The 26786-nt window shown below is 44.7% G+C and overlaps 1 protein-coding gene across 6 annotated transcripts; it reads right to left on the bottom strand.

Moving 5' to 3' along the window:
• Positions 1 to 1469: 1469 nt before the first annotated feature.
• Positions 1470 to 26304, bottom strand: ZBTB1 (zinc finger and BTB domain containing 1). 6 transcript variants are annotated; one of them, XM_074869045.1, is made up of 3 exons: positions 25746 to 25888; positions 14277 to 16188; positions 1470 to 3349 (listed from the first exon to the last, which is right to left on the bottom strand). In XM_074869045.1, exons 2-3 carry the CDS (start codon positions 16166 to 16168, stop codon positions 3313 to 3315), a joined length of 1929 nt encoding a protein of 642 aa, XP_074725146.1. In that variant the 5' UTR covers positions 16169 to 16188; positions 25746 to 25888; the 3' UTR covers positions 1470 to 3312. The 6 variants fall into 6 exon arrangements, with proteins under 6 accessions (XP_074725146.1, XP_074725143.1, XP_074725144.1 ...); XM_074869042.1 differs by lacking the exons at positions 1470 to 3349; positions 25746 to 25888 and adding exons at positions 23471 to 23860; positions 24857 to 25351 and having other exon boundaries at positions 13693 to 16188; XM_074869043.1 differs by lacking the exons at positions 1470 to 3349; positions 25746 to 25888 and adding exons at positions 16639 to 18218; positions 24857 to 25351 and having other exon boundaries at positions 13693 to 16188.
• Between the last annotated feature and the right edge of the window lie 482 nt (positions 26305 to 26786).

Below are 26786 nucleotides of genomic sequence, written 5' to 3'. Positions count from 1 at the left end.
AGCTGATTACACCATCTCACAACTAAAACCAGGCTGCCTCAGACTGATTAGAGTCAATAAAATTATGGAAGTTGTCAACACCGATTAAACTAACGCTTGATATTTCAAGGAATAATTATTTTATAATTAAGTGGTTTTAAAGCGCATTTATTTACATAGACTTCTGACAGTTTGCTGAGGGATGATTAAAAGCTGAGGTTAGTGTCACTAGCGCTAGCTAGATAAACCGGTGCGCTGTGCATTTTAGGCAGTCAGTTCTTTCCTTTCCTGTAACTGCAGCCTCCTTTCCTCGCAGGCAGTGCCAGCTCTACTGGCAGTAATAAATAAGGGAGTTGAAAGCAGATAGTTTGCAAGTAATCACAGAATCAGATCTCAGAAAAGGACCTCAACAGGTCATTTGTGTCTAACCAAAATCTCTTTTCTTACAACTTAAGGCAATTATTTCTATTCCTATCGATTGTGGATAGGAAAAAATGTTACTCCATTTTTCTTTGCAACTGGCTTTTATGTACATGAAGATCATCATGTTTGCCCTCTACCATCTCTTCTGTAAGATGACCTAAAATCATTCAGTCTGTGCTCAAAGTTTTCTTGGTTTCCCGACATTCTCACTGCTTTCTCCTGGATTCTCTGCATGCAACTTGTATCTTATGTTTCAAGTCCCATGATCAAAACTGGAGACACTGCTAGCTCATACCTGAGCAGTTCTGAAGGAGCAGGTTATACTCCAGTTTAGACAGCTCAGTTTTTACCTTTATTTGCAACAGCATGATGTTGCAGACTCATTTTCAGAAGCTGATCCAAAGCAACACGTTGAATCCTTTCAATTAAGTAGCTGTTCCTTTACTTCCACAGCTAGTGTTTCCAGTTTACGCTTGTTCCTATTAAATAGCATCTCGTGTTTTCAGATCATGTTTGCACCTTGCCAGGATTATTTTGAATTCTAATCTTACGTTCTAGGATACTTGAAGTCAAACTCTGCTTGGTCTTGTTTGAAGATACTAAAAGGATACTCTATATGGTCCAAGGGGTGAATAAACGAAAGCGGAGGATTTTGTCTAGGACTGCTGTGAATGGGGTTAAACAACATACTGTAATTATGGGCAGTAACTGTAAAGCTGGAAAAGGATGATGAGTCTTAAGGGAAATGGTGTACTGTAGCCACAGGCAAAGGCCAATACTTCATACTCAGAGATCAATATAATTTGATTAATAGCTCAGATTCACTTAAATGCTTAGTGTGAAGCATTTTCATAATAATTGAACTGTAGCAGTGCTATAAATTTCTCTTATTTTCTCATTCCTATGATTATTTGATTTTTACTTATCTCAGTTTTCTCTCTTGGCCTTCTTAGCAGGTGAATGGGCAAAACACAGGAGCAGATGAAGCAGGTGGTAACGGGAACTTCACCCTGTTGCCAGGACTGTTATGAACTGACATATAATATGGAATTAAATGAGAGTAATAAGCAGATTTGTAAGAATATTTTATTAAAGATACCGTATCAACGCACAGAATAAGCTTTAAAGATGATGAAAACTAACCTGGAATGTCTCCACTGATACTCTACATAGACTGCAAATAATTGCGAAGTTACAGAACAGTCACGGCCTGTTCTAGGTGTCCTACACTCAGTATACTGTTGAAGGCCTATCTTTAGGTGATGCTATAAACATATTTACCTCTCCCCTCTGCTTCGTGGTGGTCCTACCGCGAAGGTCCTTCCTGTTCTCTATGGAAAGGACATCCCATTTGCTATTCCATTTCCCAGCTATATTGTGCCTTCTCCCCGCGGAGTCCCCAGCGGTACCTGGCTTTGCCCAGATATTCACTGTCTTCCCCTTTGCTCCAGCACAGCCACTGGGACAGAAGTGTCGGCATTCCAGTACTGCACCGAAGGCGCTTAAAATGCCTATATTAATGTCTGAGGTGTTAGGTGTTAACAGAGCCAATGCCTTCAACATCTATACGCTGAAATGTCTGGGGCTATGCAATTAGGGGAAGCAACCACATTCAAAGATACCTGACCATCTTTTCTTGCATTTGTATAGCAACTTTATAAACTCAGAAAGAGTAAAGCAAGCACAGACACATGCCCTATACAAGCTGCAATACAGACAATATTTTACACACTTCATAACAACAGTAATGAAAATTATGCCAATTGTAAATAAAATTATAGACAGACTCTTCTTGAGGTAACAGTTATACTGAACAGTGAAACATCTTTTTATAGTCATGAGTAGAATTAGTAAGATGCGTAACTACAGCAGAATACAGATCAGCATGTTTAGCCTGCTTACATCTCAATCTGATCCGCTGTTGTCTGGGGGAAGTAAAAGAAATTAGTATTTTTTTTAATCCGTGCTGGCCCTAATTTGAAAGGTTTACTGCCTTGTTGCTTTATTTGGGTTAGGTTTTTTCCCCGGTTAATTGAGCTGGAAACATTAGGATTCCTAACACGCTCAAATCTGAACATGAATGCCTGATTCTGCTCTTCAGGTGAGCTTTCGCAAGGCTTAGATCCGCAACAAGGTGCACCCTGTGCCCCGTGAAGATTATTTCACATTTACTCATCTCCTTGTGGGTAAACATTTTTCACCATTCCTGTAATGAGACCAGAGCACCATTTCTTTACTCTCCACGTACAAGCACTGTGTTCCATGGAAGGTCCTCTTCAGCTTGCAAATGATGATCACGGCAGCGGGGGGAATCAGGTCAGCTGGATCTTTCTCACCATCCTGTCCTTCCTCAGGGACCCTCTGTCCTCAGTTTTTAAGATTTTTTTTCACCTTGTACTCCAGATTAATTTTGTTTTCTCTTTCTTAACAACACTTGATAGTTTAGCATTGTAACTGGCTGAAAGCACATAAATTTCAGTTCACGAGTATACACTTCTAATTTTGAACTAAAAAATCTAAACAGTTTTTGACAGAAACTCTAAGATGCCTCAGTTCAGAAAAGGAGCACTCCAGCACGTGAATAGCAAGTTCTGCAAACTCATTTCAGTGCAGCCCTTAACACCTGGCATCTGCCTCTTTTGGCTCTCTGCTCCGTGAAAGGAGACCAGATTTGGTTTTGACAGGTGTAAATAGTAGTCACAAGGAAGTAAGTTTTCTAATACAGAGACGAGTCCAAAACAACTTTCACTGCATGTTCTAATGTGACAGCTTTGGTGTCTTTTGCAACTGCTGCAGTATGTCAAAAAAGCAAAGGTGGTGCCAGTTCAGATCTGGCACACGCGGTTCTGAGATTTTATGAAATCTTTGGCCGACCAGCTCTTCCTCATGTCTTCTTCAAACCTGGTTCTCTCAGTTGTTCAGAAGCTTAGAAGTCCCTATTTCACTACTGCCATGCAGAAAAGAAATGCAAGAAAAACATTAAAAGTCAGAAGCCCACACGCCAGTACTGTATTTGCTAGCATGATGTGGTCCCTCCCACCTCACGATGGTGTGGTTTTGCTCTAAATACCCATCCTTCACTTATATTCAGAGCACCCACCACAGTCAGGAACTCTGTTTAAAACCCATACGCTTCCTTTCCTTTAACCCCTACCCCACCAGAACACAACCTTAAACAATGTTTTGACCTTGTTTCAGAAACTTTTGGTTGTTTCTTTCTCCTTTGCCTTCCATTTTCAAAACAGCTAAAGATTTGCCAAAGAAAAACATCACTTCCCAAGCCTCCCAGAAGTTATTTTTGATACTGTATGTGTTACTTTCCAGCCGTGGTTTATGCCTTGGCTTAGCGGATGCTCAAAAAATTGCACGAGTCGTATTTCCCCTCAGCCTGGGCTTCTCATAGCTTGGAACACCCCCACCCTGCAATACTTCTTACTGCTTCATATTTGCCTCTCTTTGGGTGGGTTTTTTTTACTCCCGTTGCCTAACTCAGAGGTAACGGGTATATATTTACTTAACCCCCTTCCCCAAGTTCTTATTTTAGGTTAAATGCAGTTAAAAGATGTAAATACTTACAGTTCCTGTAAGTCTCTTAGACCAAACTAATTTATGACAAATATGAGCAGCTTTGTATCTGATACGAACAGTCAAGAAATTGGAAACATGTGGACGTAACTTTTAAAGACAATCCTCAGGGAATTTTTTTCTTAGTACACTGACATCTTCTTCTGGATATGTAAATTGCATGGTACAAAGTACACGATTGTCCCGCTTCTGGCTAATTTACACTTGGTGTTTCTATGCACACTATGGCAGCCCAGGACGGAGCGGTTGTGTCTACACTGCAGAGCAGGAAAGGCTTCAGGCTGCAGGTGAAGCCAGGTTTATCCGCTGTCTGCGTTCCTTACCTGCTAGAGCATCCTCAAGGCCAGCTCAGGGCTGAATTTCCTGGCATGCCTTTGAGAGGAAAGCCTTGAGAGTGGTGCTCCACACTTCAGGGCGCGTTACAGGCTGCCCCGTGTGCCATGTGGCCAGGCCCTCGCAGCATGTGCCAGGCCCAGAACTGTCTGTATATTGTATGTGCCCTCTGTGCCATGTCACACACCTGATGGTGGGCAAAAAAAGCAATCTGGGACAAATGGCTTTTACTTCCTGCCAGGAGGGCGATGTGAACGTGGGGAAACAGCTAACTGCAAAGTACTGCTGGTTCTGGCAGCAAGTCCAGGGGTCTGCCTAATACATTCTTCGAATCTGGGAAGGGAATTCATTGGACTGATGCTGTTATCTCAGAGTAGCTCTTGCTTGACTAGCTCCAAGGTCAGGAAATACCTTTTTTTGTTTGCAAACGAACAAAGGAGGACAAAAGGTATTCTAACTACACTATGCACGTGAATATTATTCTTCCCCAGGCAACATCAGTGCTTAACATTGCTGTTTATTAAGATGCTGGCCTGCATTTTACCATCAAAGATCTCTGTTATTTGCAGATCATACACAGCTCACGCGGCATGACCGAGCTGCTTTACACCACCACCCTCAACTACACCAACTATGCTGTGTGGGACCACCTCTGAGTGGGGGAAGGTGGGTTGCCTGTGAATATTAAATTACATTTTTCCGATGAGACTGCAAAAATACTGTTAATCAGTGCCAACTGTGGTGGTGTGGTGTACGTACAGAACTGTGAACACCAGAGAACTGCTGGCATTAGTAACAGCTTGTAGCCCACAGTACGCTAGATTAGAGGTGAAATGTTGTGCCCTCCTCGCAGACTCTAAAATCCTCTAGCTACCCTAAAAACACAAGTTGTTTTAGGAATGCACAGCTGCAAGAGGATCTGCTTCCCTCTTCCCACAGTAAACTCTGCTCAGCTGGAGAAACCGTGGAGCTTTTAAAAGAGAAATGCGCGTGTTTCCAGTTAGCCACCAGATGGAGCTCATACCCCCCATCACACCAACCCGGGAACATCTGCAAAGTTAACGCACTTCAGAGATGGTACAAAGGATGCAGTTTCTTCCACTTCATAAAAGTCAGAGGAAGTCTGTGATTAGCTGGATGTTTACAAATAAAAGGAGGATCTGGAGATAGATCACAGATAACTCCCCAGATTTGGCATGGTAGCAGGTTCCTCTACTAATAGCATCTGCATGGGCTGGACTGTTAACATGAAGTGGTTGAACTTGGTGTACCTTATCATGTCTTAATAAAGTTTTTTTAATGCTTAGCACATTTATTAGAAGTCTGAAGATTCAGCCACCTAAAGGACCTGAAGAAACAGAAAAACAACACCCCCCAGCTAACAAGATCTTCAGGCTCCATTTAAAAGAGAAGCACCCGCTGGCTGCTTCTTCACCCTACTTTCTGCAGTGTAAAGGGAATCAAGAAGCAAAGATAAGCACTGTTCCAAAATCTGAAGGATGTAGTACTTCAAGCTTAGTAAACAGGAGCAGTAGCACTCAAAGCCTCTTCTCTAATGATCCAAGTAGCTTGGATGGTCCAATCATACCCTACTTTTTACTGAGAAGTCTATAGATCATCCAGGATCTCCGTGACTTTGGCACCACCCCAATGACTGGGGAGAAAAGCAGATCTGAGATAAAAGATTGTGGTGTGTGAAATACACTGAGTTAATGTATATGTGTTTTAAGGGACATCTTTGTTCTGACTCTGTGTAACAAACCAACATAGCTTGTGAGGTCTGGAAGGCCACAGACTATTCCTATGTTCATAGTAGTGCTCTGTTTGAAGCTAGTATTTCTATTTGGGGTCTAAGCCACACTGAACTTCATCAAATAAACATTCTCCAGAGGAAACTGCCTTTGAACTATTTAACTCTTTGCACAGCAAGCTAAAGCTGAAAGAACTGTAACAATTACTGCAAGATTTCTTGTGTCTTAATTGACTTATTTCTCAGTTTTTAAGTTACTCTTCCTTGGGACCTCTGTCTTTTCTGGCAGAACTCTCCATGTTAGGAACAGCCAGTAAAATCTAAGTGAAACCCAACCCCGTCTGAAAGCTGACTAGGTGGGGCTAATCCTCATACTTCCACGCATGCAGACAGTGCCAGTGTCATGTTTTACAGCGTATGTAAGTGTACACAAATTAATCTACCTGATAGCAGTGCAGCTCAGAGATCCGAGCTCTCTCCTGGGCTGTGGGACATACTGAGACAATTTGTCAGTTCCAAGGGAACCTACCCTGTATTTCCTCCTTCTACAATACTACTGTATCTATCCTTTTCCTGAAGGAGGGATATTCTAGATTTCATCTCTTAAAATGTTTCCACTCTGTATAAATAATTAAATAACCAACAGCTAGAAACCAGAATCTCAGTAGCTTGGTAGTCCGGACTCTCTACCAGTAGGTACCAGTAGTAACCCTACAGGCAGGGAAGAAACAGAGGCACCATCTTTAGCATCCTGAATAAATGCTCTAACGATGACTTATGTAAAAGGAAGGAGCATAACCGATACCAGAAGTCTGGTGTATGTATTGCCAAAACCAAAAGTAATCTATGGTATTCAGCAAACTCTATTTTTAGTCAGCATATCTGCATTTCCACAAACTTTCATGGTCTTGGGGCTTTTGCCATGGAGAGAAGGACATTATATTATTTCTCCCATTCATTTTCTGGGGAGTCAGAAGCAGAAGTCCCTCTGGTGACCATCCCCAATGTAGTGGGATGGTTACCTAAAAAAGGAAAGAATAGGTATTACTGAGTTGCGTAGTTTCAACTGAACATGTGAGAACTATTAAAAAAGGCAAGTTCTTAGCCCTAGTCATTGCTTTAAAACAGAAAGAAAGCACATCTTCCCATTTCAAAAAACAGAAGGCAAATAGAAGAGCCAAAAGGATGAATTTTTAAAATAGCAACCTTGTCATCAGGTGAAACGGGGGAGAAGAGATGGGGAAAGAGTGATTTTTGCATCTTTCATGTTGGCAACACTGCTGCTGCAGAGACCTTGGCAATTGCTGACACAGGTGGCACTTTGCCTGACAGACAGGTTGACAAACCAAGAATTTGCAGACAGTCCCGATTTCCAGTGGATTTCCCACAATCCACACAAGCTTCCAGGATTTGGAGGCCTTTAAGGCATGCTCTCTTCTCATTCCTGTCAGGAGTCTTGGGATGTCTACAGAACCACAAGACATGCTTATCTGAGATCATCTCTTATTTGCAACCAAAAAAAAATACACCCCAAAATCTCACTGATGCAAATCACAGCTGACTTTGAGTAAGAACAATAGCAGCATCAGGACTTCATCAGAGAGGGAAGTTCTTGAACAGCTCTGAAACGGAGACTTTTTTTTTTTTCTCCCATAGGAAATGCTAGATGCAGCATTGGTTTTGTGGTTGTAGCTGCAGGAAGATTTACTATAGTTTTAGTTTGCCAGAAGGCACAGGAAAGGATTAAACCTTTTTGTTTTCTTGTAAGAGAATCAGAGATACTGACCCCTTCTGAAATTCTGGGTTCTTGGGGTGAGGTGTGCCACGCTAGCTACACAGAACAAACAGTCAAAATCTGGCCTTGGACTGTCTGCTGATTTCTCATCTCGTAATTTTGTTAGGTTCCCTTGAATACATTAATATGAAACTTCCAAAACATTTTCAACTACTTTTGTATACAGAATGTGCACAAATTACTAAAACCAGTTTCTCTAAAGCATGATGCACAATACGGTTTTCCTATGATTTAAATAAAAAAACAAACCCTACAAGACATACGAGGCCAAAAATGACCCAAAGAAAGATCCAATAGCACTTCTCTTGTAAAGTTGGCACTGGTCATTCAAATACATGAAAAGGAACATGGGCTGTTTGCTTCAGGGCTGAATATTTACAGTCATGATGAACTGACTCCCTAGTCATGAGCTCTGTTGCCCTGTAACAAATTAAGATTTGCCTTCTGCATGAAAAATTAAAATAAAATCACAATGAACTCCAGAATTTTAGAAGGAACTGTAAAAGTGGCAAAGACACTTAATTTATAAAATGTGTCCCGTTTTTTGGCATCTTCCCCCTTCAAAATCTCAGCCTACTAACATGTCTCAAGAATACACTGCACAGCAATATTTTAGAAATTTTTTTTGGAGAAAACACAAAAAAACTGGTTTATAGCCGAGAACTACAGAAATGTCAGCTTTTAAAAACACGTTCCTAATTTTTATCCTTCAACAGACTTTATAAAGTCAAATTAGTCATGCTTCATCTTGCAGGTCTTTAAGTCTGTGACAAGCATCAAACTAAGTGAGAATTAGGGAAGCCAGAATATTTGATTTTTAACCCTTTCAGATTAGGAAGCACCTAAATGTCAGAAGCAGGTACACAGGGATAGTAACAGATACTGCCAGCATCTCCTTAACTTACATAAGGAATTATCCCAAGCTTTCAATATTAGACCAAAAATGAGATGGCCATCTCCCCTTATCGTGACACTCAGAACAGCCCACGTTGTGAGCGATGAGGGACACAGGGCAGCAGGAGAGCGGGGGCCCAGCTGTCGAGTGTGTGGGCAGCACAGCTGCATCTGGGCCCACAGCTGGAGGGCTCGAAGACCAGGGGAAGGTGGGAGCCATTCCTGGTGTTTGGCCAGACAAGGGGCCCAGCTCGTTCCTGGCCTTGGGCCAGGCCAACCACACAAACCCAGTGGTGCGGTGCACTACACAGTCTAAGAAAGTTCCAGAGCATATCTGAGGGTGAGCTGAATGCAGGAAGGTTTCCAGTTCTCATAAAGAGGGCAGATAGATAGCCTAGATGTGTCTCATTTGTATGTAAGAGGCTGGGCTGTCTTTTTTTCCTTATCAGGGAATAGGAGATGAATGTAAGAGTTCAGCTTCCATGAGGATGGTTGGGGGAGACAGAAACAGAGTTAAGCTCCAGATGTGCTTTGAGTTCTGGCACACCTCGTTTAAGCAAATGAGCCCCCTCGCAGCCACTCATTTCTACACCCCCCCCCCACCCCGACACCCCTTCTATTGTGCTAGCACGAGACCTGACACAGAGCCGGAGAGGGAAGCACAGGGGCGAACTGGTCCAGCCAAAAAAATAGCCCCACAGGGAAGAAAAAAAAAGACCATTGTTTGATTCAGTTCATTGGGAAGCTACATAAATGTGTGCTTTTTGACCACGGAGAGGGTGGCACACATGGGATATGAGAGCTGAAACTAGGTGGGGAGGAGGAAGGGGCTGCCAGGGGTCAAGGTGGCACTGCCTTCAGAAGCAAACTCATGTCCCCACCAATAGCCAAGATACTCTCGATGCTTTAGCACTAGCGTGTTCAAATACAATAGTGTAGTCAAAGTATTCACTTTTATAACAACGCGTTTTTAATAAATTCTCCAGGGCAGTACATTTTCTGGTTTCAGCTTTCAATAAGATATATGCTGAATTGTATTTTTTCCATTAACTTAAAATATTAAACAGACAAGTCCCCTAATAAAAACATAAATTCTTAGAATTCTGTGATATTCTAATCTATTCAAATCATGATTCCTCCACAGACCTGTTGGCTACAAATATCATTATACACAAATGTAAATACTCTTTGAATTAACAAGTTGCCAATAAGCATTTACAAGTGTATTTATATATTAACATTTGAAACGTCTCCTCTGAAACTAAAAAAGAAGCTCAACAGCTTTTGTGATATTTTAAAGCTCATTACAGGTCTTCATGAATTCCCTCTTTTTAACTTGTAGTAAATCCTGAAAGCTAAGAGCTAGGCTGGCTACTTGTAAATTATTTTCAGGGTTGCAGCCCACACCACTGCCAAAATGAGGAAAACAACAGAACAGAGAGAGGTCCTTCAAAAATAAGAATAGCAAATAACTTATAAAATATAAGTCAAAGCACCCCACAAGTCTTTTTCTTTCTGGCTATGCCTTGTGCAATGTGATACACTTAGACCTCAAAGGCCCTTAAGTGCTTTTACACTCTAACAGTCCATGTAGTGCAGTAAGGAGATGCAAAGGAACTATGTTATGATGACTGAGAAGTACAAATTTCTTAGAGGAAACAGAACTTTAAGTGAAGCATTATTGCTTCCCCTTCACTATCTTTCAAGTAACAGCAAGACTTCTAGGATATTGTAACTGCAACTGGTTTTTTTCCAGGTCTTTCGTTCTGTCTCCACAGTAATTTTATCACGGTAGGAGTGCTGCAACGCCATCATTTCACTCTCCTGCACATGTTGTCCCATCCTGGGGAGAACACCTCAGAAGTGACCAGCCTCAGCACCCACCCCTTCTTCCCCTTCACAGCAGCCAAATTCCTCCTGTGACGCCAGGCCTTTTCTTCAGTAGTCCCTGCTGCTCCCCTGTATGCTTTTACACATCACCATAAACACTCTCCCCATCCCCTTACAAGCCAGGCTGTCTTGTTTATGCCTTAGTACCTTCGATTTGTTCTCCTATACTCCCCTTAACCACTTTCCAGGCTACTTCAGTCATTCTGGTTTTCTCTGCCTACATACAAGTAGATCTGCTCTTAAGCAGCCCTGCAGTGCAATTCATGCTCTTTCTGAGCCTTAGTCTGGACATTCATACATGTGAGCTCCAAGGCACTCAGTTTTGTTTCACAAGAGCAGGAAAAAACATTAATTCAAGTTCAATTGGAAAGGTTTAACAAAGTTTCCTATGAAAGGCTACTACAACACAGCTTATAATTGAAAAACAAAGGTATTCCAGGGTATTTATAAAGTCGATAGTACACATAAATACCATCATTCCCAGTTCCTCCATTTAACTTCTGTAGTGGGCAGATCTGCTTATACTAGGAAGCAACTTTTTTTCTGACATGTTTTTGGGTCAAGTTCAGACCAATACATTGTAAACAAGGGCTCCTGACCGTGAGCAGAAGTCTCCATAAATCACTTGTAGCCCTTCACTGTATTCAGGAATGATCTCTTAGTTCGCAGAGGTCACCTCCTTCTTTTCAACAACGTCTTTAATCTAGGCTTTGCTGTGCCACTGCAGTCCTTCCAGCATAGGGGCTGGCTGTACTTGGTACGCAATCCGTGCTCCGAGTCTGTGCCGTAGTGAGCTAATCACCCAGGCCGACAGCTCTCCCAGCCAAGCTGAGTCATTCTCACTCCGGTCTCACAGGCGTCTACAGGACATTTTATCCACTCCTCCAGCCGCCCCCTCCATGCCACCTTTGGGATTTGCTTCCCACTACACAGCTCGAATCCTGCCCCCCCAGCCTTCGCCACTCCCTCCCACCCAGGATCTCCTCTCCCACTCAGCCTTCCTGCTCCCCCAGCACCACAAGACTCTTCTGCCAACTCCCCCAGTGCCCTCCAGTTCTCCCTCACTTCCCTTGGCTGCTTTTCCCAGTCCAGCCATAGCCGATACCGTAAGGGATAACCTGCAATGTCAGAGAACTGCTGTGTGCAGTGTATTAACTCCCACAACTCTTCCACTATAGCACCTGACTAACTACTTCATGTCGAAGATGACCATTATAGTTAAATATTTTGTCTTCTGAAAGGTCTTATAATCACCTTAGTACTGATTCCAGTGCTAAAAAGTGTTAAAATACCCATCCCGCTTATTCTTCGAACTTTCACACACTGAGCTTCAGTTGGGGTTGGGATAGGGAATGTAGAATAAATCCTAAAAAGGGGGAAGCTCTGAATTAACTGAAATGCTGGAATGCATTCATGGCCATGGTCTTTTTGGCCCAAGTGTTATTCAGGTCTTGGCTGCCTTCAGTATCATACAAGAAAATACAGGACTGAGCAGTTAACGGCAAAACGCTAAAGGCCCAAACTGCACCCGAAGCAGTCAGTGCCCGCGGAGCCACCTGCCAGCTCAGGACTGAGGTCTGGTGGTGGGGTAAGTCTTCTCCATCACTGCAGAAACACACACCAACCCAGAGAAATTCTAACGCACATTTAGAACTGAGTAAATGCAAGGCAACTCGTACTAATTTAAATTGTTATAGTGGAGATTGTGAACTGTATTCATTTCTGTAAATAGTCTAACTGTAAAGCTCAGTACCCCACGTAATCCCCAAGAAACAAGAAAGGATCAAAACTCAACTTTGACAGTGACAAGCACATGAAAGCCCTGGACTAGGCCCTCAGCTCCTGGCTCCTATTCTCAACTTCACCACCGGCATGCAAGGTGATAGAATAGAATATTTCAGCTGGAAGGGACCTACAACGATCATCTAGTCCAACTGCCTTAATTGCTGATCTAAATCGCTTTCCTCCCTCCATGGCTCAGTGGGAAATAGCATTGCTACCCTCTTTGATAAAGTGAGGTCTGCTGGGAGAAAGTACTGCTAGATTTTATTTTTTAATGTTTTTCTCCACCAGTACATATTAGGATCCTTTTCTCCCCCCATCAAAAATCGTGCACTTAATAAACGTTTAGGCAGCTGGTGCAGAAGAGTCAAAGCCACTCGTTTTCTCAAAGGCCAAACTGCCTCACTGAATTGATGTCAGCTGGTTCTTAGTAGGATTTTAAAATTCAATTAAATTAAGAGACAAACTATGCAGATTAGGGCTATACTAGAATCAAAAAGGAATCTTAAAAGGCATAAAATATCTTTACATTTATTAAGCAAACTCTGCAGTCTTTTCTTGTTATATTCTTGTTGAAAAACAGAACATTCAGAAAGTATCATGAAAGCAAAAAACAAAAAAACTAAGGTTCACATGAGCCACACTCCCCCTTCCCCTCCCCGCCCAAGCAATGGCACTATCTTCACACCCATCCCACTTTTAACTTTCCAACACAAGCAGCAAGGCACCATTTACAGCTAGGCTGAAAAACGAGGTCTTCGATGCACATCGCCATTCTGCATTCCTAGCAACCCACCACAGCCACTCTTCCCTTGTATAGTAGGATAAGCAGGTTATATATACCCACGTAGGTACAGACAGTAAAAGAAAGGCCAACGTCAGTTGTGCAGTTCTGCTAGGACTTCAAGTCTGGAAAATGACCACTCTGCTGGGAACTCCTCGGTTATCCCGACAGCCATTAACTCCCTTGCCCTTTGCGCACATCAGTCCAAGTCTGCAAGGTTTAACTGAGCCTACGTGCTCTCACCCCTGGGATGCATGTTCCAACAAAGCCAAGAAGCAGAGGACCAGGACAGCCAGCTCTGCCCTTACAGCAGAGTCAGACAGCAAAAGATTATTTCTTGGCATTGTTCTTTTTTCATTTTGAAAATTAATTTGGGGGTTATGAACAATTATGCTTTTGCACATTAATCGCTGTGATCTAAAATTTTCACATGAAGAAACAACACATGGAAATATTAAAGCACTCATCTTACGGACATGGATCCGAGAACTGTTTAATAGCAGTCAGTGAAGGGGTAACATTGTGCTTTTAATCTACAGTTTAAAAATAATGATTTGTATATCTACTTAGTAAAACAATAAAATTAAGAACAGAAACTGATATTAGGAAACAGTGAAAATGTAATAATTAAACACATGATGCTTTTCAAAGCTATATACTTAATGAGCCTAAATAGACACCTATGGTTAGGAGGGTCTTAAAAAAAATTAATAAAAAAAGAGACTTTTTTTTTTTTCAATTTTTGTCTACTATTCTGTATGCCTTGCTTTGGTGTTCTCTCTGCTGCCAACTTAATGCTTTAACAGTATGTTTACACTTATGTTCTTTTCAAATGCTTGGCATTATAATGAGATCTCATATCTTTCCTCAAATTAAATTTTGCTCCACATACTCCACATGTATACAGATGAACATCCATGTGCTGCTCCAGTTGCTCATTATTTGGGAATATCTGAAAGCAGACCTGGCATATAGTCTCTCCAGCTGATAAGTGAGATATCATATGCCGTACATGGTCATGTTTTCGGAAGTTTCCTTGATCACAAATGGAACAGACATACCTGGCCATGCCTTTGTGCATATCATTGTGCAGCCTCAACTGGCGCTCTCTTAAGAACTGCTTCCCACATGTCTGACAAACAAACTGTTTTTCCTTGGTATGAACGGTATAGTGTTCCCGCAAGTGGCAACGCTGATAAAATCCTTTCCCACAAAGATTGCAGAAATGCTTACGTCTGTGATCCCTCTCGTTCTCTTCCATCATGGAGTTCTTGAACAGATCTTGCTCCAGGCAGTTTGACATATGTTCAACCACCAGGTTTTCAGTTTCAAAACGCTGACCGCAATTAGGGCATCGGAAAGGACAGGCAGAATGCTTGTATAACTGTTTTTTTTGAAGGCTGTTCATTTGGAAGTGACTGTCCCTGAAGTCCTCTAGCATCTCTGCAAACATCATGTCCCTTATTTCCGACTGCTCCTCGGGGTTTTCTTCTAAGTCCATTTTCTCCTCAGAATTTCTGATACCGTTCATGGTCAGATCCTGGGGTTCTCCACAGGTCTGCGCATGATCCTGTAACTGCTTGCCTTTGACCAGTATTTGACCACACTTGCCACAAGCACATATATTTTCTATGTGTTTGGATAAATAATGAGAGGACAAATCTTCCTCGGTGATTGTTAGCCCACAAAGTTCACAGGGAGCATTCTCCACATCTTCCTGCACTGAAGGAGCCTTCCTGTTAAGGTGCCGTGGACTTTTCAAACACTTTCTTTCATCCTCATCCATGGATAAACGGGGTTTTAAAGTCTTCCGAGCACCTCTCTTCTCTCTGATCTCTTCCTCAACATAGTATCTGTAAAGCGGCTCTTCCTGTTCATCATCTAGGTCGTCATTGTCAGAAGACTCATTGCAGTCTTTATCCGTCACCTTAATAATATTAAAATCCTTCAGCTCATCTGCAGGATTGTCCTCTGGTTCCATCTTGATGATAATCCTCTTCCTCTCAGAGGCTCTACTTCCTTCTTCACCTGATGTCTCGGAGGCAACCGTGCTGCTTTTTCTGCTTGTGATGTTTGACACAGGAGATGAAGAATCGTCCGCAGCTTGGCTCGAGTCCCCCTTATATTTTTCGGTTTGTGTGGAGATTATTTTAGTAGTAGAGTCCTTTTCATTAAAGTCTATTTTTTCAGCACCGTAGTACCTGGCACTTTGGTAGGAATGCCTGTTAGTGCACGTTAACACGTGCTCATCCAGTAGCTTTTCGCAGCTAAAACTAAACCCGCAGCTGTCGCAGGTGAAGCTTCTTCCAAAACGGCGCGAGTGGGACACGCGCTCTTTTGTGTGAGAGAATTTGGATGTGGTGCTTTTTTTGCAGACATCAAACAGTTGTTCGGGGAAGCTGCTTAGCTGCAAAGCTTCTTCATCAGGCTCTTTGTTATGGGATGTATTTACTGTTGAACTTGGCGGCTCCATGCCCCACCTGTTTGCTTCGCTGCCATTTCTAGCAAGTGTGTCTTCATACATTCTCACGCCAAATATCATTTTGCTATTCTGGGTGCTAGAAGCAGAAGATGAACATTTTAAACTAGATGAGTCTGTATCCTGTATATCTTCTAGACATTCAGGTACGTTATATAGCTGTAAATAGTTCATGGCCACTTTAAATTGCTCAAAATTGGCAGGGGCTGTCATAATTTTTCCTAAATACATGAACTGTAAAATAAGATCAAAGCATTCAGCACTAATCTTCATGTTGCTGAGATTCAGCTGGGCTGTAGTGTGTTGATGGTTCATAAAAAACATCCTAAAATAGGAGCTGCATGCAGCAAGGACTGCTTTATGTGCTTGAAAGTAAATATCATCGATAGCGATACAGCAGTCGCACAGGAAGCCCCACTCTCTTTGGTTGTTTAGCTGCTGAAGGACATAGTTGCTGTGGCTGGTTCTTGCCATCTTGTACTTCAATTATAGCCCTGCATAAAGAAGAAGACATCTGTTAAATCACAAGCACAAAAACCTGCTTAAACGCAGGGAGGAACTGCAATCTTTTTCCTCTTTAGATCTTCCTATTCTCACACTGTTTGTGGTACAGCTTCCTGTCTGGAGATCTTTGCTGGTAACTACTTAGAAATACTGATGCCAGTGAAAACATCCATAATTCCATGTTCTCACCACTAGACTTACAAGACTAGTAAACTAATAAACATAACCACCACACATGTCAATCAGAGCAACGCTGCTAGAATGTAAATTAGCAAATATATCTCAAAGTCCTACAGCCAAGATTTTCAGATATAAATTCTGGATGCAGAACTTCAAAAACTTCACAGGGTAGACTTCTGTAAGATGGCCCCAGGACAACACCTATAGAAGGTAAGCTGACTGTAAGAAACCACTCTTCAGTCTCAACTTGCCTTTCTCACCTGTCAGTCCAACAGACATATGATGCAACACATACTGGAAACCAGGCCAGGCTCAAACTGGTCTCTCCCTCCTCGTTAAAGGAAACTCATAACATACATCAGTGGAGCATCCACACAGGCTGCATCTACACACTTTTTGCTCTTCAGGGCAGCTCAGGGACAGTCTCAACCTTATCTGCAAGGCGTCTTGCAAACCAGGAACCGCGAACTCAAACGCATTCTCAGAAGCCCAGGGCAGCCCGGCTGCGATGGCGCGTCCCACATACGAGCCTGCTGCAGCTGGTGACCAGGCTGCTGCGCCACAGCCGCGCGGACTGCAGCGAGGCAGGAAGTGGTGCACGCCGTGCCTCCAACTGCTCGCAAAACCACTCGTTCACAGCACTGTAATATAATCAAAACATGTAGACGGGAGACTGGACAAAGAAAAACTCAGCAATGGAGAACTGTGAAGGGACAGCAAGCCAGAGGTGGAGCCACAGTGAACTGAGGCCGTGACGAAGACAGGTCTGTGAGTGCTGAGGATTGCTGTAAGTGAAAGGACTAATTTGTCCTCAAGAGAAAAAGAGGAAGAAAACATACTAGTTTATGTTAGCAAAAACATCCAGAAGAAATGTATTGTACACGGGAGGTGTGCATTTGATTTACAGAAGATAAACTCAACCAAGCATGGCCAGATCCAACAGCTAGTCACTACCCACTTTGGAGAATCTTTACTGATATACGTGGTCTGTACTAACTGCACAGGGAGGGGAGTGAGAAACCAAAAGAAGGTACAAAGAACGCCCTAATTGAAATGAAAAACCTCAAGCAATAATGAGCATTCTTAACATTTTTCAAGGTTACTGCAAACAATGCAAATAAGAGATCTGTATAAAGTACAGGCTAGCAAACAACATATATTATATGGCATCACTCAATTAAATACATGGATTGGTTTACAACCATTCTTTCAACTGTCCAAAATTTAAACAAAATACACACAAAAATGCTCCCTGTTTCTTCTTATTCTTCTGACAGCTTACATCTCCTAGAGGCTGGAAACAGGTGGAGAAATTAAATTCCACAATTAGTGTTGAACTTACAAGTTGTAGGTGTTGCCTGGCTTGTTAAGTAGCAAACCTAATGTTAAGTCACCGTTCTTCATTCCACGAAGGACTGCCATGGAAGAAACATGTTCAAGCTCTTAAGAGAAAAACATGCTCACTGAGCCTGTTGCCAATTCATACAGCACTACATATGGATCACCACCAGCACAAGACCTTATCCAGCAACAGGAACCTTGGGATTTGGGTTGAACTACACTGACTATGAGCATCTGAATGGCAGCTGTTCCCCTCCCTCTCAACCCAATCCTCCAAACCCAAAACTCAAGGCGAGCACCCTGCCATAATAATTCTCTGACCACTCTGGCCCAGTGATGTCCACTGCAGAAATACAACTCATTGCACGGAATTAATTTAATGGATTTCTTAGTAACTCACAAAAGGGTGGCTCTGAAAGTAGGAGAGTCTCTGAAACAACTTCATGTCTTTTCTACAGAAGATTGATTATTGTCTGTCACTGGGTGAATTCAGATGTTTCTGTGAAAAACAGCAGAGCTCTCAACATAATAATAAAGGCACTTCATATTCTTCCAAGTGCTAACGTGTTTTGGATTTGAGGTAATTTATTAGATACTTGAATATAATTCAGTACACTGTGTCAAGTATTAAGAACAGCAGCTGCATAATGACAAAGACTTGACTTCAACTTCCACATTATAAGAGTGAAAACGAACAAGAAAGTGAGAAGATGCAGTCTCGGGCACCGCTGGCCTCTTGGTGTGAACTGCCGACAAGACAAGAAAAGGCTGAAGACAGCTGGTCTTAATCTCATCCTCATAAAGTGGCAAGTTTTTATTTTTTCATTTAAAAATTTTTGTATGCTAGAAGTACTCCATCACATCTTCCAATAGCAGAAGAGCAGTACAAGCAGCAAGCCTGTACTGAAAAACAAAGTCACAAACTATCTGAATGCACCTGCAGACGGGGGCATTTCCACACAGTGAGAATGATCCGGCAGCCACTGGAGTGACAGCATACAAACCCATCGTTTCTAGGTTTCCTTCTTCTTTGAAAGAAGGAAATATATTTCCCCTTTTGCAGGACAACTCTTGCAGAGCTTTCAGCACTGTCCCGATACACAACAATGATCCACTGGCAATGCCCACCTCCTCCTACCACCACTCTGGAAAAAAACAGCCCAAGCACAAGGTCACTTGACCTGGATGGCAAGATGCTCAGATACGTACCTGGCCTCTGTTGTGGTAGTACTACACATAGGTATTAAAATAGAGAGTGTTTGAAGTTATTTATGTTAATGAAAGTACTGGCATCCTCCTCTGGATGCTGTATTAACCTGCTGTATGTAACTATACATTTACAGCTGCCAACACTTCCCACTATGTGTTGGGCTATTTAAAACTGACACATTTCAACCAGCAAAGGCAAAACGTTCCTTCTCAATTGTCTGCTTTGGACTGATCTAATTTTTTTCCCCTCCACAGAAAATTTCAGCCAAGACGCTTCCAAAAATGAGGCTAAGAAAAAGCTTTCATATATGTAGATTACTACTTTTTCTTTTAAAAATAAAAGTTTCTTTTCCAAAATCTTTGAAGAGAGACTTCATATGGGAGAAGTGCTACGTCTTGGATATGTTGTCATGATATACAAATCCGCCTGAATTTGGCCAAGCTATAAGCTTGAGGGGGAGAAGAAGATAAAAATTATCAGTTTGTTCACACTTAAGACTTTTGTTAGTTACTAAAATCTCAGATTACAGCCTTGCTGAGAACATTTCATCCTCCTGCAGCTCCTTTGTATGTAAGGGCCTGCCTGCACCATCCCACCTGGGGTGTAACCCCCCTTCCGTGCAGAGCTCTGCCACAGTTTTAAACTACAAGATATAAGGCAGAAATTTTTTACGATGAGGATGGTGAAACACTGGCACAAGTTGCTGAGAGAGGCAGTAGATGCCCCACCCCTGGAAACATTCAAGGTCAGGCTGGACAGGGCTCTGAGCAACCTGATCTAGTTGAAGATGTCCCTTCTCGTTGAATGGGGTTGGACTAGATGACCTTGAAAGGTCCCTTCCAACCCAAACCATTCTGTGATTCGATGTGCCACCTCCATAGAGTCACAAACTGCCAGCAGGGCTCGCCGGAGACTGCTCCACACCGCAACTTGCTGCTAGGTTTTAGCATCCCTCCCGGTAGCTGGATGGAAAAGACGCCTGGTTCTGGCTGATGAGAGCCAGACCCAGGAGTGGACTTAGTGAAAATGCAGGGAGACTGGGAACTGTAAGGGAGGGAAAACCTCTGGAAATCAGCAGGGAGAGGCAGGCTGAGAGTGGAGTGATGAGCCAAGAGGAGGGGACTGGGATTAGGAAACAGCAGCGGGAATTAAAAATGGGTGCAATGCAGGTCTGAATGGTGGAGGGAAGATGCTTGGGCAAGGGGCTAAGATGAGCCCTAGGAAGGGGCTAGGGCAGAAGGGGTAAAAACCAGACATGCTTTTGCTGGGGAATGGGTGGAAAACAATTAGAGCATTCACCCCATCAGAGCTGGAATTGAACCCTGAATTCCCAATTCTGCCATCCCTTTTCCATCAGCAAATATCACAGGCTTGCTGACAAACTCCTTCCCAACCCAAAATAATCATTTACCATTATTTTGTTACTTTAATTGCTAAAATGGCAAAGATCTGCATTCATCACCCATGTGGGTGGTTCAATGCTGCAAACTATTTTTGAAGTTTGCTTTGGAAAAAAAGCAGGCATTAGAATAAAAACAGGTCCTTTTTACAGAAAACCCAGCATTTCAAAGTTAAGTGTATACACAAGAAATGCCATAATTAATGCAGGATTAATTCAGCTGCCATTTATGTATATATTGTAGTAGTCCTCCAGCCCTCCTCTTACCAAAGGCTCCCTTCCTTACTCAGCGCATCCTCCAGATCTGTCCAGGGATGGATCTGAGCAGCAACAACACAAGATACCTGGCTTATTCGGCACAGCAGTTGGAAGATGTGAATGAAACCGGGGGTACAAGAAGGAGAATCTCACAGCAACAAACACTGCCGTGGAGAACAGCATCCCAACGCCATCAGTACCAGAATAGGTCATTTCAACCTGCTTTTTTTTTTTTGGTATGTCCAATTTCTTCACAGAGGGAAACACAACCAACAGCAGCTGAAGCCAATGGGAGCTATCCTCTGCCTGCATTAATCATCTTGGGAAATTAAAACTCTATGCATACAAGTTTGACAATCCAAAATTTTTAAGCATTTCTGATCCTCTCTGACTCTTTATGCTGTTTCATAAAGAGGAGAAGTAACAGCCACTTGCCCAAATGACTAGCACACCACCTTTGCAAAGCACCCAAATACTGTAGTCACAAATGTCACAGGGAAGTTGATGAGGAACCCAAGTAACTCCGTCTTCAGCAATGATCAATTTGTACAGTAAACACAGCAACAGGCCACGCCATAAGCAATACTGAACGATGCAGAGGCATTCTGAAAAAATATGCTAGAATGGTATCTGATATGAAAAGTGAAGATACTTGAGTAGTAATTTCACTCTGATTTTCAAACTCAAAGTCTCCATATGCATTTTATGTTCCTAGTAAATGGTTATTTTTACACTGCCATGCTTTGATTCAAGCTGTTTGTCTGCCATCAGATTTTTTCTTTTGAGTCACCGCTCACGTACTATTACTATTCAGTCATTACCACGAAAGGTAAGTTGCACTATTACATGAACCAAACACGTTGTTTATAACTCTGCTAACAAGATTTACTATAGCTCCACGCTTTTTGTCATTTCCTCACATTTAACATTTTCTGAGATGTTTTAAAACTAAAGAAGTAAAAACAGTCCTCAAGCAAAGAACTGGTAAAGTTCTTTTGCTAAGTTCTCTGTCTTTAAAAAAGACGTACCACAAGGTTCAGAATTTAGGAGCCTTTTGGCTCCTAAAATTAGTAGGTGGTTTTCAAAACCCAGCATTTCCACTGCTGAGCAGGCAAAAACGGAGCGCTTACACGCTTAGTTACTGGCTGCTTTTCTTTGGAAACCAAGAGCAGGCTGGACAAAAGTACAATAAATGAGTGGAGAATTTGGTGCTAATAGAAAACGAGACTGGAAAACCTCAGGAAAACAACGCCCAGTTATCCAATGAAACAAGCAGTAGAAAGCAAATTCCCGATCACAGTCTGACACTGTGTCCCACCCTGGCACAAGGTCCCAAGGACTCTCTTCCCTAAAGGGTTATTTTGCCTCTGTGGGTCAGTTGCACCAAAGAATCTGGGTTCCTTAATGACAGCACCTAGATGCCCAGGAGAAAATCCTACATGACGTGTCTAAGTTCCATGCATGATGCCTGAGAAGCTTCAGCTTTCAGCTAGTGCATTAACCATACAGCTTTTATCTAGACATACTCAAGAAGCAGCCACCGAGATTGCTCTGGTACTGTAGAGTCCAAGAAGGTGCCTCAGTTTATACAATCGCTGCAAAAACAGCAAAGAACTTGGGGCCAGGTGACCACCATCCACCTCAACAGCAGATAGGGATATACAATGCAGTTTGCATGGCAAGCACAGTCTTGATCACAAATTAAAACAATTATGGGAATTCCATGTACTGCCAGGGAAAATCTAATTAAGCTCCATTATTCAGGCTACGAAAGACTGAAGATATAATTTATCGTCCTCCCATAGCCCTTCCAGTCAGCTACCTTCAGGAGTGCTAGTTGTGAAGCCATTTCCAATGGTGTAGATACTCATCTTCAGACACATCCTGATGGCTGAATCAACTCATTTTAAACAGACTTGTGGCCAACGTATAGAAACAAGTTTCAGCTGACACCTGGGCTAGATCTGAACCGGGGAAAGGTAAGATGCTCCAAAGCCCCCAGCCACGAGCTGTCGGAGCCACTCGATCCCCCCCTCAGCAGGCAGTTCTCCGCTGATTCAGCACCCATGTCCGCAAATGAGAAACAGCCATCACATCACAATTTAGCACATTATAATTCTCAGCTGCTAACTGAGAATTAGGTAAGATGTATTACATGTTCTTAGGTAAGAACACTCCTTGAAAGACAAGGAATAAGGTGTCAGAAAAGCAGGAGTGAATAAATTAAGAAAACGGAGTTTGCACTAATGCCCCATCTGAACTTCAAACAACTTTAGATCAGTTCTATGGAGTAAAAGTACTAGAGAGAGCTTTTAAAGTAACTTGCTAGCCACAAAGGATTACTCTAGAAAATCACAGTTGTCTTTTATCTTACACCTTTAAAGTTGTAAAAAGTTGTTGGGCGACATGGTAGTGATATGTTTAAAAGAAACAATTAGTGGGGAAAAAAATTATGACACTCCATTTACGCCTTGTAGCAGAAAGATGAGCCTTTTTTATCTAGGCTGTCCGACTTATCCTAACTTTCAACTTCAAGAGGCATCTTGGTAGTTTAGCCATCTCTTGAGACCCTCAAATGAAGATACATGTGCCTTCCAGGAAAGCATCCCTGGCTAAATACAAGTCGTACTTTGGTGTAAGAACTTGCTGGATGCACATGAATGAAGCACAGCAACTTGTGACACGCAGGTCAGACTACAGATTTTGTTGACTGACTCTGGTTTTAAATGCTTCACATTTTACTTGCAGCACATTAAAAAAAAAAAAAAAAAAAGCCACTAAGGTCTCCATCCAATGAAACAGGTTTAATATGGGGGAAAAAAGCAACAGCCAGCTAATTCTAGAGAGTTTTGCAATGGCACAACATGCACAAAGAGAAAATTACCAGACTAATTGGAGGATATAAATGGTCTTCATGCAAATTATGTCAGCTGTTGTGCCCACACGCTGTGTCCGCAGCAGAACTCTTTGGGTGACGGTGTTTACCGTGCCCCAGCAGATGCAGGGCAGGATAACCCAACCGCTGGGGAACCACTGGTCAGACTGAAAAATGCACATGGGGCTTCTCACGCTACATGCATGTGAGGTCCGGAAGGACTCTAGTGAGAGGTCCAGCTGTAACAACTAAGAGAAAGGACACCAGGATTTTTATCAGGAAACCTTCATTCTCTCAATTCTGAGCAGCGATTTTGTTTCCATACAGCAGACAAGTAACTACTAAGGCTTTGTCTATTCCAGACTTTCAGGGCTCTCCACTGTCAGCAACAATGGAAATCTGTGAAAGAAACAATTACCCTTACACATTCAAGTAAGAAAGCATCTAAAAAACCCAAATCACTGGTTGATATGAGCACTCCCAACGTAATTGCTGCAAATTCCTGTGCCAGTGACAACACCACGTGAAGAAAAGACTTGTGCAAGCAGAGCTGAAGCATCTGTTAAGTCTGTGATCTTATTCCACACAAAACTTTCCGGCTACCAGGAAGAAGGGGCTTCTATTACTTCTCCAAGCTTCCCACGCAGCACCAACCCACGTCTTCATTACCTACATCCTCCTAAAGCCACCCCCCTCCATGCAACTCCCCCCCCCCCTCCCGGCCGGGTGCCTGCCGGTTCCCTGCTACCTCAAAGAGCAGCAGAGTGCAACTAACGCCACTTGTTAGTCCTCAGGTTTTCTGGCCAGTCACCCAAAAATCGCTCCACAAGCTTGTCAACTCGCTCTGCTGCTGCCTAGGAAAATCTCTGCCAGAGCTCCAACCGTTCACGTTTGGCCGGTTTTCCCCACGGCCATATGGTCTCAATGCCTCTCCCCCGCTCGCCATGAAAGCTTAAGTTGTAATTCGGTAAAAATGAGAAGCCCGCATCCCCCCTGCTCAGGGCTGCTGTGTGGGTTTTTCCAAGAGCTGTAATGAGGAATGTTAAACAAACACCTTTAATTAAAGGAATGTTTGTTTAATGTAATTAAATGCCTAAGGAACACCACACTGTTGCAGCCCCAGATAGTTTTGCAGTATGTGCTCTACCTTGCGATACTCTAGTGCAAGGGAACTAATGCAAGCAAATGACATAATCTGGCAGTAAATACCCAAATATTAAACAGCATCCAACCCATGCCTACGTGTCAAGAGGAACCGGCACTGCTCCATCAGCCGACAGATAGGCCAAACTTGAGAACGAGAGTTACAAAAAATCCTGAAAACCAGAAAGGAATAAAACCCCCGCCCCAAACCCCCAGCGTTTTCAGTCCCCTTTCCTCTACTCTTTTTACTACCTTTCTATCCGAGAAGAAAAGAGTCCTTTGAGGAACGAGACTTTCGACACCGCTCCCAGAGCAACACAGGGCTTGTTTTTATGTGACAAAACTATTCCCTTTCCTTTCCAGCCGCCTCCGAGGCGATCCTGTGCGCTGCCAGCCCCGAGTGAAACCCAAGTCTCCTGCCTGGCAGGGTGGAGCATTCCCTCCAGGCTGCAGCTCGGTTCTTCGCTGAACTACTGCAACTCGCTCGAAGTTTTGGGGTTTGTTGTTTGGAAAGAAAAGCAAAAAGAAAGAGAAGGCAGCGCTGGGATCCGCCGGCCCGCTGGCGGGGGGACGGGGCTAGGCGGCGGTAACGGCACTCGAGATATTCAACGTGACTCCGAGCCCCGGAGTAAGGAGGGCAGCGCCGTGCCCTTCCCCGGCTCCCGCCTCTGCTCCCGCCTAGGCCGCTTCTCCGTCCCCAGGCCGGCGCCCCGCCGCAGCATCCCCCGCTCCCGCAGGGCCCCGCCGCCGGCCGCCGCGCCCGCCTCCCTCCCCCGCCCGCCCCGCAGGTGGACCGCGGCCCCCGCGCAGCGCCGCGGGAGAACCGCGCCGGACCGGCGCCGCCGCTCAGCCCCCGCGCAGCCCGGGCGGCGCCGCGCCGGGCCGGGCCAGGCCGCCGGGCCGCAAGGTCACGGCGGCGGGGCCGCTCGCCAGGGACCAGCGGCGGCTGGAAAGCCCCTACCTGGCAGCGCCGCTCCCCCGCCCCCCCCCCCCCGCGCCACTATGGCGGGCCACGCCGGGCCATGCCGCGGCCGCCGCCGCTCGGCACTTCCCACCTCCCGCCGCCGGCGGAGCTGCGGCCGCCTCCCGCCTCCCCCCGCCCCTCTCCCCAGCGCCCGGAGGGGCGCACGGCCCCGCTTACCCGCGGCGCGGGGAGAGGCGGCGGCCCGCCGAGGGGGAGCTGCCCGCGCCGCTGCCGCTCCCGCTGCTGCTGCTGCTGCCGCCGCGGCTGCAACAAAGGACTTCCGCCCCGCCGCGCCTGCTGCTGCCGCAGCGCCGGCTCCGCCGCGACCGCACGGAGCCGGACCCCTCCCCTCGGCGGCCGGCGGCTCCCGGCCCCGCCGCTGCCAGCGCTGCTGCGCCGCCGCCAATGCCGGGGCCCGGCGGGCGGCTCCCTGCCGCGCTCCCCTCTCCTCCCATGCCGCCGGGGAGGCGGCGGGGCCCGCCGCGGCGCGGCCCGGGCTGGCGCTGCCGGCGCCCCCCGCCCCATGTGCCGCAAGCCCGGCCCCTCCGCTGCGCACCCCCCCCACCCCGGCAGCGGGACCCTCGCCGCGGGGCCGGCGGGGAATCGCCCCTTCCCCGCGGGGCAGCGCTCGCCCCGCACCACGGAGTCTTGTCTCCGCTCCTTTTCCCCCTCAGACCAGCCGTGACCGGCGGGGACGGGGACGTCGCGGTTACCCACGCGGATGTCCAGCGTTTGAGTTCCGTGCCCGCGGCCTGACGGCCTCCTGCGTGTGACCGTTCAGTTGCGAGTTGCAAGGAAAACAACGGCAAATCGCATGAGAAAGTCTTTCCTTCTTTCCCTGCGATTTCACACGTTAATATCACCGCCTTCCCTCTCGGAGTTTTCCGAGGATGCAGGGGAGCACAGGGGCTGGCAGCCGCTGCCACGCTGCATCACAGATCCCAAGGACAGCACTTTTTTTTCATCTTTCTAGGAGTTTTCCCAGGCCCTCTTCCCATCACTCTCTGGACCTCTCCTATCTAGCAACACCCAGCTCCTCTTGAACTGGCCCCTGTGAGCAAACGGGATTTCCTGAAGCTGCGGGTGGCCCCCCTGCTACCTGCCACGGGGCTGCGAGAAAACATAAGCCAGGTCAGGCTTTCCTCCCGGTCTTGCCAATTGACTTTTCCACCCCCAAAGTGACATTTGTCATTCAGCGCAAGCATCGGAAGTGTTTAA

This window comes from Strix uralensis, chromosome 4 (assembly GCF_047716275.1).
Source record: "Strix uralensis isolate ZFMK-TIS-50842 chromosome 4, bStrUra1, whole genome shotgun sequence".
Lineage (NCBI taxonomy): Eukaryota > Metazoa > Chordata > Aves > Strigiformes > Strigidae > Strix > Strix uralensis.
This window is presented reverse-complemented; position numbering and strand designations above follow the sequence as displayed.